The sequence below is a fragment of the Pygocentrus nattereri genome, chromosome 25 (assembly GCF_015220715.1).
Source record: "Pygocentrus nattereri isolate fPygNat1 chromosome 25, fPygNat1.pri, whole genome shotgun sequence".
NCBI lineage: Eukaryota > Metazoa > Chordata > Actinopteri > Characiformes > Serrasalmidae > Pygocentrus > Pygocentrus nattereri.
The window spans coordinates 5,014,617-5,031,237 of NC_051235.1; the positions used below are offsets into that span (position 1 = coordinate 5,014,617).

Consider the following 16,621-nt stretch of genomic DNA (forward strand, 5'->3'; position numbering starts at 1 on the left):
CCACTAGGAGCGGTTGTACGATCCACACAGTGTAAAAGGTTGGGATCCCCCGCTTAAAGAACCGCTTTTATAAATAAAACGGCTAGTGCAAGATTTAAAGAACCTCCAGGTAATACAAAGGATGTGAGAAGGTCCATTAAACTGATTGAACATATCTATTATGTGACGGTTTTTTACTCTTTAAAAGGTTCTTCATGCTCTCAAATTTCTTTTTTAAACAGGGTTAATAGTGAACCCAGAATACTTCTTCTGTAAACCTTTTCTTTAATTCCTCACAATGACGGAGACAGAAAGCTGCTGGTGCCTAGTCTTTGTGTTCTTTGGGCATAATTCACCAATGAGTTTTTTTCTTAAATTTGCTCTTGAGAAAGGTCCTAAGAAAAGTCTACATTAGATTCGTAAACTGGTGAAAACACTGGTAAAAGTCAGAGTCTTTGTGAAAACTGTGTGATTAGGTTTTAAGAAATTTCTGTCCCAATTTATATCAAGTGTCTCTAATAACCATGTAGTTACATGTGAACAACATATGCAACAACACTGTAACTGCTCATGATTTAGTCACAGTTACAGTTAGATTACAGATGGACACCTTATGTGATTACACATGTATCAACTTCCGTTTTGCCTCATGCAATTACACATGTGTATTTTAAAAGTTGTAACAGCCTGTTCTCTCTCATGTAATTACACAAGAGTAATAACCCAAATGTAATTACATGTGTAATCAGAATGGAACAGCATTTTTTTAGAAGTTTTTTTAGCATTAAAAGGAAATATCTAATAACGTACATTCAGACATTACTTACACTGTATCTGCCAGCTTTCCTAACATTTAGCTAGCATTTATGTTGCTAGTGCTGTGACATTGTAACCACTTTCAGCTTCAAACCTTTCTGTAACATGACAGAACAGCAGATGTTGCCTTATTTTAAAATATCTACATTACCACTCCTTTATTACGCAGTACCTACATAATAACTACATAGGAACTATCTACTTATTTTAAAGGGTAACATTAACACTGCGCTTCAGGAAAGTTCCAGTGTAAAAGATATAATTGTGTAATCACATTAAGCAAAACTGAAGTTGCTACACATGTGTTATTACATAGGCTGTACTTCTTTAATCCATCTGTAACATTGACTAAATCATCAGTAGTTAGTGTTGCTGCATATGTTATTCATGTGTAACTACACAGATATTAGAGACACTTTATATAAAGTGAGACCGAAATTTCTTCTTAAGAATGGTTGGTGAATGAGGCCCATTGTTTGAGCTGGAAAATTTGTCTGAAAAGAGTCTGTACTATGAATGAGTTCTAAATACATATTGAGAAGATATGGGGGTTTACCATACACATAATCCAAAATCATTACAACGATATACCAAATATCAGTTTTGACTTTTCCCTCCAAGACCCTCATGTAGGCCTCTTTAGGTCCTGCCAGAATGTGATCAACTGCTGTGGGGATTGAAGGATGGTGGTGATCACACTGGCAAACTCTTCTCGATTATACGTTCCACTAAAATAGTCCTTAAACTGGGAGGGATTGGGAGGGCTTGAAGGTGAAACTCCTATTCGTTTTACACAGGCACCCACATATGCATCCTCAATGTTAAATGCCGTTATTTCTTTCGAGGCCTCAACAATCTTCTCTGGAAGGTCATTGGAGAAGATATAACCCATCCCCAGCAGGTATGTTGGGTAGTAGTCTTCAGCATATAATTCCTTTGGCACGTACCACTTTGAATTTGTGTTCCGGATGACTGGTATGTTCCACATAACCCTTCCCGTAATGTAGTTTTCCTTCGGCGTATCAGGTGCCAGCAACATGTTCATCAAGTTCTCCAGATTCAAGAACATATCAGAGTCGACCTTCATGGCGTAGGATGCCTGCGGGCAATGTGTGGCCAGCCAGTCCATGATTACTGTGGTCTTTATCGTCAAGTTGATGTAGGTGTCCATGAAGTCACTCTGGACCACATCGTGGTACCGCTGGCTTTCCAGCTTCAGTTCCTCCTGTTGTTTCTCGGCCTCGTTCCCAGGCAATCCCAGCAAGAAGATCACAGTGATGGTTTTATTTTGGACCACACTCTCATTACCCCATGTGCTCCGGATGGCGTTGCGTGCCTCCAGTTCGTGTGGCGCTACCGGGACCATGAGGACCAGAAACGGTTTTTCTTGATCACACTTATGGGGCTCATCTATGATGAAGCGGTAGTTGCGTGGGTATGCTTGATGGTATTGGATGGATGATGCTTCTTTCACTGGAACAGTTGTCATGGACTTCGTACTGAGCATGTCTGTCAGGTTGTCTCTGCTCAGTGTAGTTATTTCTGTGTGTATGGCTTCAGATGTCTGTTGGTTGACCGTTTCGTTATATATTGTGAGATGGGTTACATTTATTAGTGTGTGATTGTTGGCTGTTTGGAACATGGAGAAACTGTTGAGCCACACTTTGGAGCCCTCAAAGAAGGTGCCAATCACATAGATAACGACAGACATGCCGAGTAATATGAAGCAGCACTGAAAGTGCAACCTGCTGAGGCTGAAGTTGGCCATTTCCTGGGCTGGACTGAAAGAAAAAAAAAAGAAAGAAGTCATTAAAGTGAAGCACCCCTTTAAAGTAAAACTCCCCTTTTGTTTACTTTATATTTGCTTACTTTAAACACAATACAAACTGATGAAAAATGGCCTGTTGTTGCTTTGAATTTAACATGAACAGCCAAGTTCTAGCCTTTGTCTTCAAAATTCTCATATTACAGTATCGCTTAAAAGTGTGTCATAGGTGCTGTTGCTGCTTTTGAATGTTATTCAGCACATTTAATAAAAACTGCCCTTGCAGTGTGTTACACTCTAGCACACATTTATATTTAAGGCATTTGGCAGACACTCTTATCCAGATCGATTTAAAATTTGATCATTGTACACAGGTAGGTGAAGGTAGTGTCAGGAATCTTGCCCAAGGACTCTTATTGGTATAGTGTAGGGTGCTGCCCAGGCAGGGCATTGTACCCACGTCTGCAGTGTAGAAGACAGAGGTTTTATCCACTGCACTATACCAACCACTCATAGCATGATAACAGCTCTGCTCACCACAGAACATGTTTGATTCTGACTAACTAAAGTTATTGACCAGTTAGCTTGGCATGGCACAAACCAAGATGACAGATCAGCTGTGTCCCTCTTTCACAAATGTCACAGGATTAAAACCTGCAAAAACAGCTCAGATTGGGCTCAAACTGGGTTGCAAACATCCGAGTTATATGTGGAATAAACTCCATAACTATAAACACAAGTTTAAGCTTAAATTTCAGTTTAAGCTACTGAATAATGCAGTAAAGCAGTGTCACCATGTTCTGGCTTTCTGGATTTTTCCTCCTTTTGTATTATCAATGAGCTTCCACCTCACCCATCACCTGTGCTTACAGGTGATTGAATACATTCCGATTATAGATTAAGACTGAGGTGTTTATGTTCACTCTACTCAACAACCTGATGGACAATCTGTTTTCATGCTCACTACAAGTAATCAGAAAATGACTTGCCTGCAGAGAGAACTGCTTAGTGTAGACGTTACCATTACAAACAGAATCACGAGTCCAGTCAGAGTAACATGAGCAGCAGTGAGCAGTGCTTGTATTTTTAATCACTTTATAATGATGTTAGACTCAGGAAAACGTCCTTCACGTCCTTATTAAAGAAAGCCAAGAGGAAGACGTTGTGTTCTGAGACACGTCTTTTAAAGATCAGAGCATAAACAAGTGTCTCCTCACTTGGAGGTGACAACACGTATCCCATGGTTTGATGTTTTCAGAACTCAGCTATTTCTCTAAATAAATATTTAAAAATTACATAAGAACTAAATTTAATGATCTTCTGGGTGAACAGTGATGCGTACGATGATGTAGCTTTCAAATCGTGTAAACTTCTTATGTATATGAGTTTTGTTTTGCTTCTCTGAGGTTAACCAAATCTGTGTTGATTCGTACGGATGCTTGAATATCATAATGAGCCAGAATACTATGGGAGGCAAATCTAGCAAAAAAAGAAATTAAAACTAAAACTATAAAATGTAAATATAAACCTCTTTTTGCCATTTCTTTTTCCAAATATTTGCACAGATATTCTGCCAAAATTGAAAAGGAAATAAAATACCTGTATTTGCAATTTCATTTTCCACAATAATAAAAATACATTTTAAACAGCTATAGTATTTGTTGTTTCATTTTAGTTGTTATTCTGGTGTTTCATGGCCAAATCTAAAATGAAAAAGCTAATAGAGAAAAGAAAATCCAGGTTTCACTTTGGCGTTGGCTTTTCTTCATGAAAAGCAGAATACATGTCAAAACTAAAATCAAAGTGTAATGTTTACATTCTTATTTCTTTTTCATAGCAATCGGCTGCATATCTGACAAAATGTGAATGAAAATGCAAAATGGATAGATCAACAGCAAAGTGATTCAGTTTGTGATTCAGTTTTCGGCGCAGACCCGCTTTAAGTGTCAGAATGAAAAGGCAAATGCAAACGAACATCAGCGCCACCTGCTGGAGAGTTACTTTTCATTTCCTACTTTATCCATCCATCCATTTTCTAAGCCACTTCTCCGTCAGGGTCGCGGGGGGATGCTGGAGCCTCCCAGCAGTCTTCAGGCAGAAGGCAGGATACACCCTGGACAGGTCGCCAGTCCATCGCAGGGCAGACAGACAGACACAGACAGTCTGGGCAATTTAGCATGTCCAATTGGCCTGACTGCATGTCTTTGGACTGTGGGAGGAAACCCACGCAGACACGGGGAGAACATGCAAACTCCACACAGAGAGGACCCTGGCTGCCCAGCCGGGGAATCGAACCCTGGCCCTCCTTGCTGTGAGGCGACAGTGCTACCCACCACACCACCGTGCCGCCCCCATTTCCTACTTTACTTTTTCGTTTTCAAGTTGACCAGCATGGAATATATGTTATTTAGCACTAGGTGGGGCTACAGGGTACATTTTAGGACATCCTCAGACCTCAAAGTCTGTACAGCATCATTCCTCAAGCTAAATGACTTCGAGTCTCGAGAAAAACCATCAACGTGTGTCAGATCTAGTGAAATTGAACAGCAAACCCAACAGCCTCAGATCAAATGGCCATGAAATACCAGCATAAAAACTAAAATGAAATGAGAAATAGGTGTTTCAAATTAATTTTATTTTGTGACAAATTACTCATGCTTACATGAAAAATTAATGTTTAAATGTAGATATATTTCATTTCATTTTCAATTTTAGCAGGATATTTGCACATATATTAGGAAAAGGAAACGGCAAAAAGAGGTTTGCATTTACATTTTATTGTTTAAATTAGAAGGTTTTTGGCCAGATTTGCCTCCCATAGGAATACATGTCCCTAGATGAGATACCAGTTATAAAACATTAGCTTTGTAGTGGACGATTTATAACTTAACGCCACACATTTGAAAACTGTAGCTCTGAAAAGTGAAAAGTGTAACTTTTTAAACTTTTAAAGTTTCAGTAGGGTAAGATATGAGGTGGGTGGATATAAGTGCTGCTTTTTTATTAAATAAATCCAAATGCTTTACCCCTGAGAACAGACTGTAAAAGCAACCAAACAAATCAAAACAAAAAAAAAAGACAGGATAATAGTGAATCCAGACTAAGCTAAATAGGGCACAAACAAAGGGCTAGGATCTAACAGAAACAAAGTAGATAAAGACAAAGAGGCAAATGAACACTACATATAGACCAGGCCCCCAGCCTTTGCCTTCCACTGTGAGCCACTGGAAGAAAGCTGCCAGACACAGTACCATTTTATGGGGTTCAATCCCCACCGAGGTAAACACCCTACGCTATACCAATAAGAGACCTTGGGCAAGACTCCTAACGGTACCTTCACCTGCCTGTGTAAAAATGATCAAATTGTAAGTCCCTCTGGATACGAGTGTCTGCCAAATGCCATGCCTTGAGCTCTTACTATGGGGTAAATCAGGTGGAGGTCTGGGAAAAAGGGAATCAGAGTCAACACGAATCAGAGTCACGAATCAGAGTCAACACGAAATAAAAGCAACCCCAGTCTCGTTCTGCCATGGACCAGGGGAGCAGGACGACTGGGGAAAAGAATGGAGAACCTTTTAAAGGTAAGACCTGAGGCAAGCCCCCTTTTGGGATATGAACCACTGACCTCTGTAACGGAGGTCCAGCGTAAACTCACTGAAGCAGACGTGTCTGACTGGTCTGGTTTGCTCAACTGCCAATTCATAGGTGACTTGTTTGATTTGAGGTGTTGGCTCTACTCTCCTTTCTAAAAGGTATAGATTGCAGTATTTACACTTACCCCCACCTGCTTCATGCCACGCCCCACTGAAACATGCTTTAGCAGTGTGGGTCTTTAAAAAGTCTTACTTTGTTTGGTATTTCATTTGACAAATTTCAGACCTTGAGTACTGAATTCTCTGCTATGGAGCTAATGTTTTATATCTGGCATATCAAGGGATGTGCATTCTGACTAATTTTGGTATTCATGTATACATAAGAGTTAAAGGGGAATGCCACAATTTTTTACGTTTTGAAAGAATTCAGTGGTTGAAATGTAAACAGTCATTCAGAGTTGTTTGGTTCATTGTAGAGACTTTTTTTATGGTGATCGCCACATCTGCAACACTAATGTAGTCATTTTTGTTGTCATAAGTGAACCTACATGTTTTTATATGAAATATTGATAATGGTAAAATGGTCGTGATTCTGGAAAAAGTTTTTTTGGGGGACTATTTTGCCTTATGCATGTATCCTTCTAACACGAGTGGATTAAAATACATTTTTGCCACAACTCTATCATAGAACTATCATGAAACAATGTTTCAAACATCAGGCCCTGTTTTCATGTTCAAATTTTCTGTGAGGGAGCTTTTAGAGGTGGACGTTTGGTTCCCATCACCACCAATACGAACACTGAGAACCAAATCACTCTGAATGATTGAATACATATTTGAATGTTCTGACAAAGCAGTAAATCAAGTAATCTAAATGTGTTTCACTTCGTCCCTCTCCACTGTCCATGCTCTGTTTACACCACTGAAACCCATGCTTACAGTGCGTTATGCATTTATCTAATTCAGCTTGCTAATTTTCTAACATTTTTCTAACAAAGTTTATTGTACAGGTAAAAGTTATTTATTTGTTGTCTATAAGTTTTTACAGGTACCACATCTTTTGAATATCTAGAGCTTCAAACTGCTTTCATTTTGGCTTGCTGCTAAAAGTAAAGAAACAATAAAAATTGACAGCTTGGCTGAGGTAATAGCAGAGAGTAAAATAGTTGGTTAAACAAAGGTTGGACAGCATAAGATTGAAGTTAGTTCATTTTTTTGCTGTTCTGCTACTAAAGTTCTCAACTTGCTTCAAAATAAACAATTTCCCTGACTTAGTTGCCAGGCCCTATACCTATGCCAGGTCCCACACCCAGATCTAGTCAGTCAGCAAAGACAGGTATGGCATCTGATGTTTTCTTTGTTTCTTTTGTTTTGGAGCGAAAGTGCTAATGTAGCCCTTGGGTACATGCGCATTTGACCAATGGGGTGATCCAGACCTGATGTGTGCATTCAGGTACATTTCATTCAGTCACAAACAAGAGCAAATCTGTTGCACGTTACAGCCTCGTTAAAGCCTTCACTGATTTACTGAACTGTCTGGCTTCCCAAAATGCTGCATATAGTGATTTCAGTATTTGAATTTGGTTCCAACTACATTTAAAGCAATTTCAAGTTTTATATAAAATATGAGACCACCAGTGGTTCCAAAATGCACTTCGACATATTTCTCTTAACTGTCATATTTTATAAGCTACATTTAGAAGGTGGGTGTTGCATGAGGCTGTAACTGTCCTCTTTCCAGTCAAATAGATGATGTAATTTTAAATCCTTATAATTAAAAAAAAACTCACTTTTTTTTTTAAACTGAAAGTCGACCCATTTTTCCCCAAATCTGGGATATAAACTATAAACAGATGGCGTCTCTTCAGCAATCTGCTCTGTAAAAATTATTTTCATTATATAATATAAAGAACAGGAGTTTGCATGTTCTCCCCGTGTCTGCGTGGGTTTCCTCCGGGTTCTCCGGTTTCCTCCCACAGTCCAAAGACATGCAGTCAGGTCGATTGGACATGTGCAGCATTTCAGATGAGGTTTTAGACGTGTGGAATGCAAAGCTGCACAACACGCTCCACAACCCCAACCTTTCCCACTACTTAAAAAGAGAAACTTCTTGTTTGTTAAAGATGTATTATGTTGATTTTGTGTAGTTATTTGTTCTGGGCTGTGTTCTGTTAAGTGTCTGTACCATGGAGAGGAGTTATATTTACATTTACAGCATTTGGCAGATGCTCTTATCCAGAGCAGCTTACAATTTGATAATTTTACACAGGTCGGTGAAGGTAGTGTTAGGAGTCTTGCCCAAGGACTCTTATTGGCATAGTGTAGGGTGCTTACCAGGCAGGGATTGAACCCCGATCTACAGCATAGAAGACAGAGGTGTTACCCAGTACACTAACCAACCAGCTAGAGTTTAACAGAACAGAGATTAAAAATGGCATCATCTGAATCATCTTCTGAGTCAACACTACAGTGGTGTCAGAAGTGGGATGGCAATGCCAAGTAACAAAGCGAACAAAAAAAAAAATTAAGTGAGCAGTGGACGGTGAAGAAGGCAGAGCCAGGGGGAGCAGTAAAAAGAAGATGGTGCAGTGGCGTTTGAGACACGTTTGGCAGCTTATTGCAAAAGATAGCATTCAAGATGGCGTGGCTGGAGCCCAGTGAGAAGGAGACAGCGTGTGTCCACCTATCATCAGGCCTGATAGTTTTCAGGCGCCACGCCGGAATTCCGGCGTACCGACGTGTCTGCGAGAAAAAAAAAAGGTTTGCCTAGTGCAGGGGTCAGAGCCATAAAAGCAAAATAATTGGCGCCGACATGTCAGTCAAGCGAACCGAAACTAAATACCGGCCGTTTGTGATATTCCGCCCGAACATTTTTTTAAGTCTCAAAAATAATATACGTTAATTAAATGAATTATCTTCAAAAGCTGAGCCGCATCAGAGGGATCAAAGAGCCGCATGCGGGTTGCCGACCCCTGGCCTAGTGATCTGACCATAGGATCTGACGCTTCTCTTGATCTGACATGCGCAGGTTTCACTGTAACCAACACCAAGGCCTAGCCTACTAGCCATTAAGCCAGTCAGAAACAGGGGGGGCGGGACTTGCTTTGACCAAACAAACTGATAGATTCAGTAGAAAATCCCGGGAAATACACGTGCGAATTTTTTCCCACTGTCAACGCGAAACGTATAAACTCAGCCATGGAACACAACTATATTAAGCCTATATTAAGGGGAAAATGGAACTGAATAGTAATTTTACGGCTGTGGTATTATTTATGAGTTTGTTGCACTGTAACTGTTTCAAAATATTTAAAATAAATGGTGCATAGTTTGCTATTATATTTTTAAAAGAAACGAGTGTGTCCTTGTTCATGTCATTTAGTCAATGGTTACGCTACTAATCAATTCCTAGTTTACTTTGGAGTATTGTTATTGCCACCTGCTGACCGTTCTTGGTATGGCTGTAGCATCTGTAGTCTCCTATGCTATAGAAGCAATAAGGTATGGATTCCTGAACAGGCCTGCTAGTCCCAAGAGTTCTGGTAATCTGCAGAAGCTTCTGAAATATAGGCTTATATTGGGTTTGTTTATCTCATGTCTGAATGTTGTTCATGTATTTCAACAAAATTCAACACAATCTATCATTGAAGGGACGAATTCAAAAGCAAAAATTCTTTGACAGTAATGAAGATCAGGGTTATACAGAGACGTATATCTGCACCCAGGGGCCAACAAGTTATGTCTTAAGTGTGTCACATACATAGCACCCCCACCCTGCTCACCTCCCGAGCAGAGAAAAAAAGTTCAGGCTCAGGAATTTTTCCCACTATCACCCCTGTATCATGCTACGACAGCCAATGTCACAGGGAGCCATATTAGGGAGCCGTATTTCACACAGATATGATATGGTTGTGGGTTTGCTGGCAGAGCAGTACAGTGAACTATTGGCATTGACCATAGCTCTCCAGTGGGAAATAAGCCAGTTGGGAAGATCGGCTGCCACCACAAACATTTGGTCAGGTGCACCATAAGGAAGCAGCTGCCCAACTCGAGGCCATTACCAGTGGCCGAGTTGATATGAGAGGTAGGAGGCAGCCCCCTAGTCATGGTGGGGGGCCTGAGCCAAGTGTACAAATTCTGGTTAAGCCTATAAGGGACGTGTGCATTCTTGGGTTGGACTTCCTTACAGGTTCTGGGGCCTTGGAAAGGAAACACTGGGCTTGGAGATGGGACAAGTGAAGCTGGTCACAGCTAGCAGTGAAGCTGAGACAGAGTCCTTGTTGCAGTGTGTTTCACACACTGGTTATTCTTGCTCTTTTAACTGGCCTTTTCTGCTTTGTTCGATAAAAGAGCATTTCATTAAGCAGAAAAGGGGCATCCTTCTTATTTACTTGTGAGCCAGCACCACATTACGCAAGGAATGGAGAGGAGTTTGTGCCAATTAAAAAGCAAATCACTGCAGCTGAAAAAACATGAAATGCATTGCACATGTGCCATTACTGTTCCATGGTGACATGCAGAAGTGCCATGATGAAACACAGTGCATTTCAGAAATTAGTGATGAATTAATGTCACAATCTAGTGCAGTCAGTTTTTAAAATGTAACCAATGCACAGCCATATTGCTTCTACCCGTGCAGTACAACAGGCTTTTCTCACTGAAATGCATAACACATTACTTTCCCACAAATGACATGCAGAATATATGCCAGATTGATAGCAAATACTCTGGTACAGTGTTTGCACTTCAATTGTGTTTGCCTTATTTAAATGCAGTCAAATTAATGTAATAAAGTGCTCATAAGATTAAACAGTAACATGCAACGTGTGCCAAAATGAAAATGAAAGATGTGTTACACTGATTTAACATTGTTTAAAGTACTGAACGATGGAAAGCAGTACAGCCATGTCTTTATGACATTTCAAGGTGGACTGTGTTCTGACATGAATTCAGCTATTTGTTTTTATAAGGTACATCCTCATGCCTTGTTTTTCAGTAAAGGTGTAAAGTGACATTAAAACAATGTGATGGAGGCTTTGCTTTTCACTTTGGCTCATACAGTATCAGTATCTCAATCTGAAGTTGCAATGAGTGTCAAGGGTGAGTTGTAATTCAGGTTTTTCGACTGTAGTGACTGCTTTTCAGTTTGGCTCAAATTCCTCTCCACAGGCACAGGACAGACTGTGGTGTGGACTTTGTGAGGTCTGTAGCTTCGCCCTTCCCAAGCTCACATTTAAGTTATTTGTTTGAAAGCTCAGCAGTTCGACATGTGAAATGTCAATGATTAGATTTACTGCAGAGGAGCTGAGGTTTACGTGGCAAACAACTTATTTCAGAGTTTTAAATTGACCTCAGAACAACAGACCTCAGATGTTTATACCCCTGCCATGTGCTGGCTACCTTATATCGACGAAGAAATGAAAGAACATGGTGATGTTGGTTAGATGGTTGTTTTTTATTCTACAAAACCAGTATGAAAGATTGAGAGTATATTTTGAGCAGTCTTAATGTCGATTATGTGGTAAGTGATGGCAGTCGTTTAATATTTAACTCGCAGTTCAATAAAGTGCTGTCTGATATCTCAGGTACACAACTTCCGCAGAGCTCTTGGCGCAGTCCAGGGACACTGGTGTTAGGTGGGACACCTAACTCTGACATCTTGTTTAGTCAGAAGTTTTCAAGTTTTATTTCTGCATCTGAGTTACGTAAATAATATAGAATTTGTTTTCAACTCCATTTCTCACTAGCTGTCATCAGACATTTTCTCCTCTTGGAGTTTGAGCCCCAGCAATGCTCTAGCCATCCCTAAGCGAGTACGTAAGCATCCATGAGCATATATAACTGTCCATAACCAATGCCCTATCCATCTGTGAGTACGTAAGCATACATAACCATCCATAATCAATGCCCTAGCCATCCGTAAGTGAGTACATAAGCATCCATAGGTATACATAACCATCTGTAAGCAATGCCCTAGCCATCCATAAGTACATAATCATCCATAAGCAATGCCCTATCTGTCCATAAATGTCTACATAAGCATACATAACCATACATAAGCAATTCCTGTAAAATTTTCTATGAATGTCATGTTTGTAAGCATCTATAAACACATTGATAACATGTTATAATGCATTCAGAAGGCATCATAAACATGGCTATAAATATTTATAAAAATGCATTACATGTTATAGTCATGCTTATTATGCATTATGAATTGTTAACATAATGCATTATAAGTACTGTTCATAAGAAATTATAAGAACTCATGAATTGTATTTGTCCACTCTAAGTAAAGTGAAGCGCACTGTACTAAAGCCTCCACCTGTGTTAAGAGTGAGGCTTCAAGTTGAAGAATTTACTGAAGGATTTACTAAAACACAATAAAGCTCATTACAGGCTTCAGATGTCAGAGTTTAAACTAGAGCAACATCAGAGTTTCACCCAATGTGGGAAAGTCAATGTACACCACTGTTAATGTTCACCACTGTTAATGTTCACCACCATTAGCCTGGCACTGACTTAACACTGCATATTATTATGCAATATTATACTGTTTGGAGCATATGAATATTACAGACTGAAGCCCCAAAGATGCAGCCCTAACAGCACCACCGGTGACAAAAAATATTGGCAATCTGTCTTTACGCTCTCCAAGCTGGGATTGATTTCTTTGGCACTGACAGTATAACATGTTATCAAACCTACTTGTAACATGTTATATTGACAATTCATAATGTATAATAAACATAACTATAAAGTGTGATTCAGTGTAATTCAGTTTATTATGCCTTATGAATGAATATTTCAGATTTCTGCTTGGCGATCAGTCAGTAAACTCACAGAAGAAGTTGTGACTTAAACATGAGATAAAACTCAAACTTCACGCCATGGCTTTTTGAAAAACATTGCGCCACTTTACCTGAAAGCAGACCTTCCACTTTGAAACTATATACAGGCATTCAACGAGCTAAACTCACGAAACTAGTTTCCTGCTTTTCATAAGTAATGTATGCATGCCAGTCACCCATACACTGTTGGTAATAAAGGTACCATGCAGACACATGATTCCTTCATCCAGGTACAATGTAAGTGTACCCTCAAAGGTCCAACAGTGGTTTTAAGGTCCAATTGTGTACCTTAAATAAGTTTTTCCCAGTGGAAAAGTAGATATTTGTATCTTTTTATAAACTAATGTTTTGAAACCAGTAGACCTTGTCATACCGTTTTTTCTGAGAGTGTAGATATAAATGAGTGGAATACAGTGCAAGGCTGTTTGGGAGTCCACAGATCTCTGCGTAATTCAGTTATTGAGATGCAACAGTCACTCCGAGCAACTCAGATTTCTTTACAGTGGTGATGATGGGAACCAGGGGTCACCATGACTACAACACAGATATAGCCGTTTTATTCACCAGTGAACCTACACGTTTTTTTTGTAGTGTAATGTTGATTATGTTAAAAATTAGTTAACATATGTTTTCCATGTTTTGCTAAACAGTGCTCTGCATGTATCTCTCCATGCATTTTTAAAAATAGCTTTCAGTTAGCGCGTTTACCTGCACTTAATAATCCAATAACTGCAGAAAATCTGATTTTTCAGTAATCTGGCCAACACGGTTACATGCGCTTGGGTAATCAGATAAAGGGAAACTTCATGAGTCCGACGGTAATCAGATTTCTGCTTTGCAACCAGCCAGTAAACTCACAGCGGAAGACGCGACGTGAATGCAGGGATGGAGGAGTAGCTAAGTAGCGCACTTTTTTTGTTGTTAGCTACAAATATTAGTAGCTAGTAGCTGTAGCCGCTATAGTTTTATTAAATGTAGCTAGTAGCTGTAGCCGCTATAGTTTTATTAAATGTAGCTAGTAGCTGTAGCCGCTATAGTTTTATTAAATGTAGCTAGTAGCTGTAGCCGCTATAGTTTTATTAAATGTAGCTAGTAGCTGTAGCCGCTATAGTTTTATTAAATGTAGCTAGTAGCTGTAGCCGCTATAGTTTTATTAAATGTAGCTTGTAGCTGTAGCCGCTATAGTTTTATTAAATGTAGCTAGTAGCTGTAGCCGCTATAGTTTTATTAAATGTAGCTTGTAGCTGTAGCCGCTATAGTTTTATTAAATGTAGCTAGTAGCTGTAGCCACTATAGTTTTATTCCACTCCAGCTGTAATATACAAGGGGAAACCACTTTTCTCAGCCTCTGGTTAAAGATGTTCCCCCTGTATTCTCAGTGTAAAGGTGGTATAATATGAATAAAATTCCAACATAGCTTTAGAGAATGGAAATTTGATCCATTTGCACTTTCTTTTACTGAAGTTTTGGAAGTTTGCTTGTAATTTACAAAATGTTAGTATATAAACCCAGTATATGTGAGGATGATGCAGTCAGCATGACAGCCCTGGCTTACATCTCTAGAATTAGTTATCTTGTTTCTGACGCACACCTTTCTTTAAACCGGACAAAACTGGTTGTATGGGTGTAGTAGCCGTCACCTCGAAGCCGGAATTTAGTCCATATTTTTCCATTTTCAAATTTTACAACTAGGACACTTAGCAATTTCTAAAAACCAATAAGTCAGGACAAAATACTTGATAAAGGTCCGGCATAACGTCCATTGCCAGATGTGTAATGAGGCTTCAGATCATCTTTGGTATCTGTAGAACTAGGAGTAATAGTTTTTTTTGCCACTAGAAGCTCAAAGTCAAACACTGTAATGGTGTGTGTTTTTGAAAACGGTCATTGGCTGTTCTTTTAGATCGAGTACATTCAGACTTGGTGAAGGGAAAACAAACAATTACTGGACAAAGTAAAACAAACGTTCAAATCCAGATCGCAGTCCCAAGCTTTAAAGCCTGTTAGACTGGATTACAACAAACTGTGATGCTGTCATAAAAGGCATCGCATTTATTCTTAACAGAGTACTAATTTACTATGAAAAAATGTCTACAACAAGAACGTCTGACTTGCATAAAAGCTGTAATCTTTGTCTTTATGTTTCTGATGCTTGATGGTTTGAGTCTAGACTAATAAGTACCTCTACAATTAAAGCTTCAGATTATTAGCAGATCTTTGACTCATGTAAAGGAGAAGACGAAGGTTAGCTCACCTTTATATGGTCGGTACTGCTGGAGGGCTCCTTCTAACAAATGCATGTAGGAACAGAACACAACACAGACTGTAAGCGTCTCTCTGAGAAGATGGGCTGTGTGAAGCGTTTATGTGATTCAGTCATGCAATTACAGCTTCCTCCTCCCTTCCTACCTGCCTTCAGTTGTTTCATGAGAACGAGGGGGAGGGCAGGTGGGGCAAGAGCACCCATTGCAGCAATGAAGAGTTTACCATTACACTTTACGCACACAAAGGTGACCACGGCTTCCCCGGGACAGGTAACCAAAAATGGCCGTAAAGAGAAGCAGCTGGAGTCTGGTTTACAATACAGACTGAGGGATTCCGCAGATCTCTGGATAATCCAGTAATTGAGATGTAAACAAAGTCACTCAGAGCAACTCAGATTTCTGTATTTTTTCCATTTTCCAATTTTTACGACTGGGACACTTAGCGATTTTTAAAAACCAATAGGTCAGGACAAAATGATTGATAAATGTTAATATTACAGTTAAATATTTACATTCAGTACATCTGACAGGGAACAGCAAAGCAGCCCTTCTACTTTGAAACCATATGAAGGCGTTCAATGAACTAAACACCCAACTTGTGAAACTTGTTTCATCCTTTACATGTAACTGACGTATACATGAGCCTGACCGTAACCAGATTTCTGCTTGGCGATCAGTCAGTAAACTCCCAGAAGAAGATGTGACTTAAACATGAGATAAAACTCAAACTTCACGCCATGGCTTTTTTGAAAAACATTGCACCACTTTACCTGAAAGCAGACCTTCCACTTTGAAACTATATACAGGCATTCAACGAGCTAAACTCACGAAACCAGTTTCCTGCTTTCCATAAGTAATGTATACATGCCAATCACCCATACACTGTTGGTAATAAAGGTACCATGCAGACACATGATTCCTTCATCCAGGTACAATGTAAGTGTACCCTCAAAGGTCCAACAGTGGTTTTAAGGTCCAATTGTGTACCTTAAATAAGTTTTTCCCAGTGGAAAAGTAGATATTTGTATCTTTTTATAAACTAATGTTTTGAAACAGAACAGTAGAATAAACACCTGGAGGCAAGGCAGGGTGTGTGGAGTCAGAACAGATCATTTCAGTGGATAATGGTTCAGTTATGTTCGCTGACTAAAGGTCAGGTACTGACATGTACCCCTGAGGGTACCACCCCAGTGACAACAAGGGTACTGCTCAGTAGACCGTGTTGTACCGTTTTTTCTGAGAGTGTAGATATAAATGAGTGGAATACAGTGCAAGGCTGTTTGGGAGTCCACAGATCTCGGCGTAATTCAGTTATTGAGATGCAAAAGTCACTCCGAGCAACTCAGATTTCTT

General features: G+C 39.6%; 1 protein-coding gene across 1 annotated transcript; it reads right to left on the bottom strand.

Annotated features, from left to right (window-relative positions):
* Positions 1-1,203: 1,203 nt before the first annotated feature.
* Positions 1,204-15,346, bottom strand: LOC108412145 (beta-1,3-galactosyltransferase 2-like). The gene is made up of 2 exons (XM_017684061.2): positions 15,259-15,346; positions 1,204-2,576 (listed from the first exon to the last, which is right to left on the bottom strand). Exon 2 carries the CDS (start codon positions 2,561-2,563, stop codon positions 1,421-1,423), a length of 1,143 nt encoding a protein of 380 aa, XP_017539550.2. The 5' UTR covers positions 2,564-2,576; positions 15,259-15,346; the 3' UTR covers positions 1,204-1,420.
* Between the last annotated feature and the right edge of the window lie 1,275 nt (positions 15,347-16,621).

What these genes read in the sequence shown, in the direction of transcription:
- LOC108412145 (XM_017684061.2), bottom strand. Translation starts at nt 2,563, where the DNA reads ATGGCCAACTTCAGCCTCAGCAGGTTGCACTTTCAGTGCTGCTTCATA.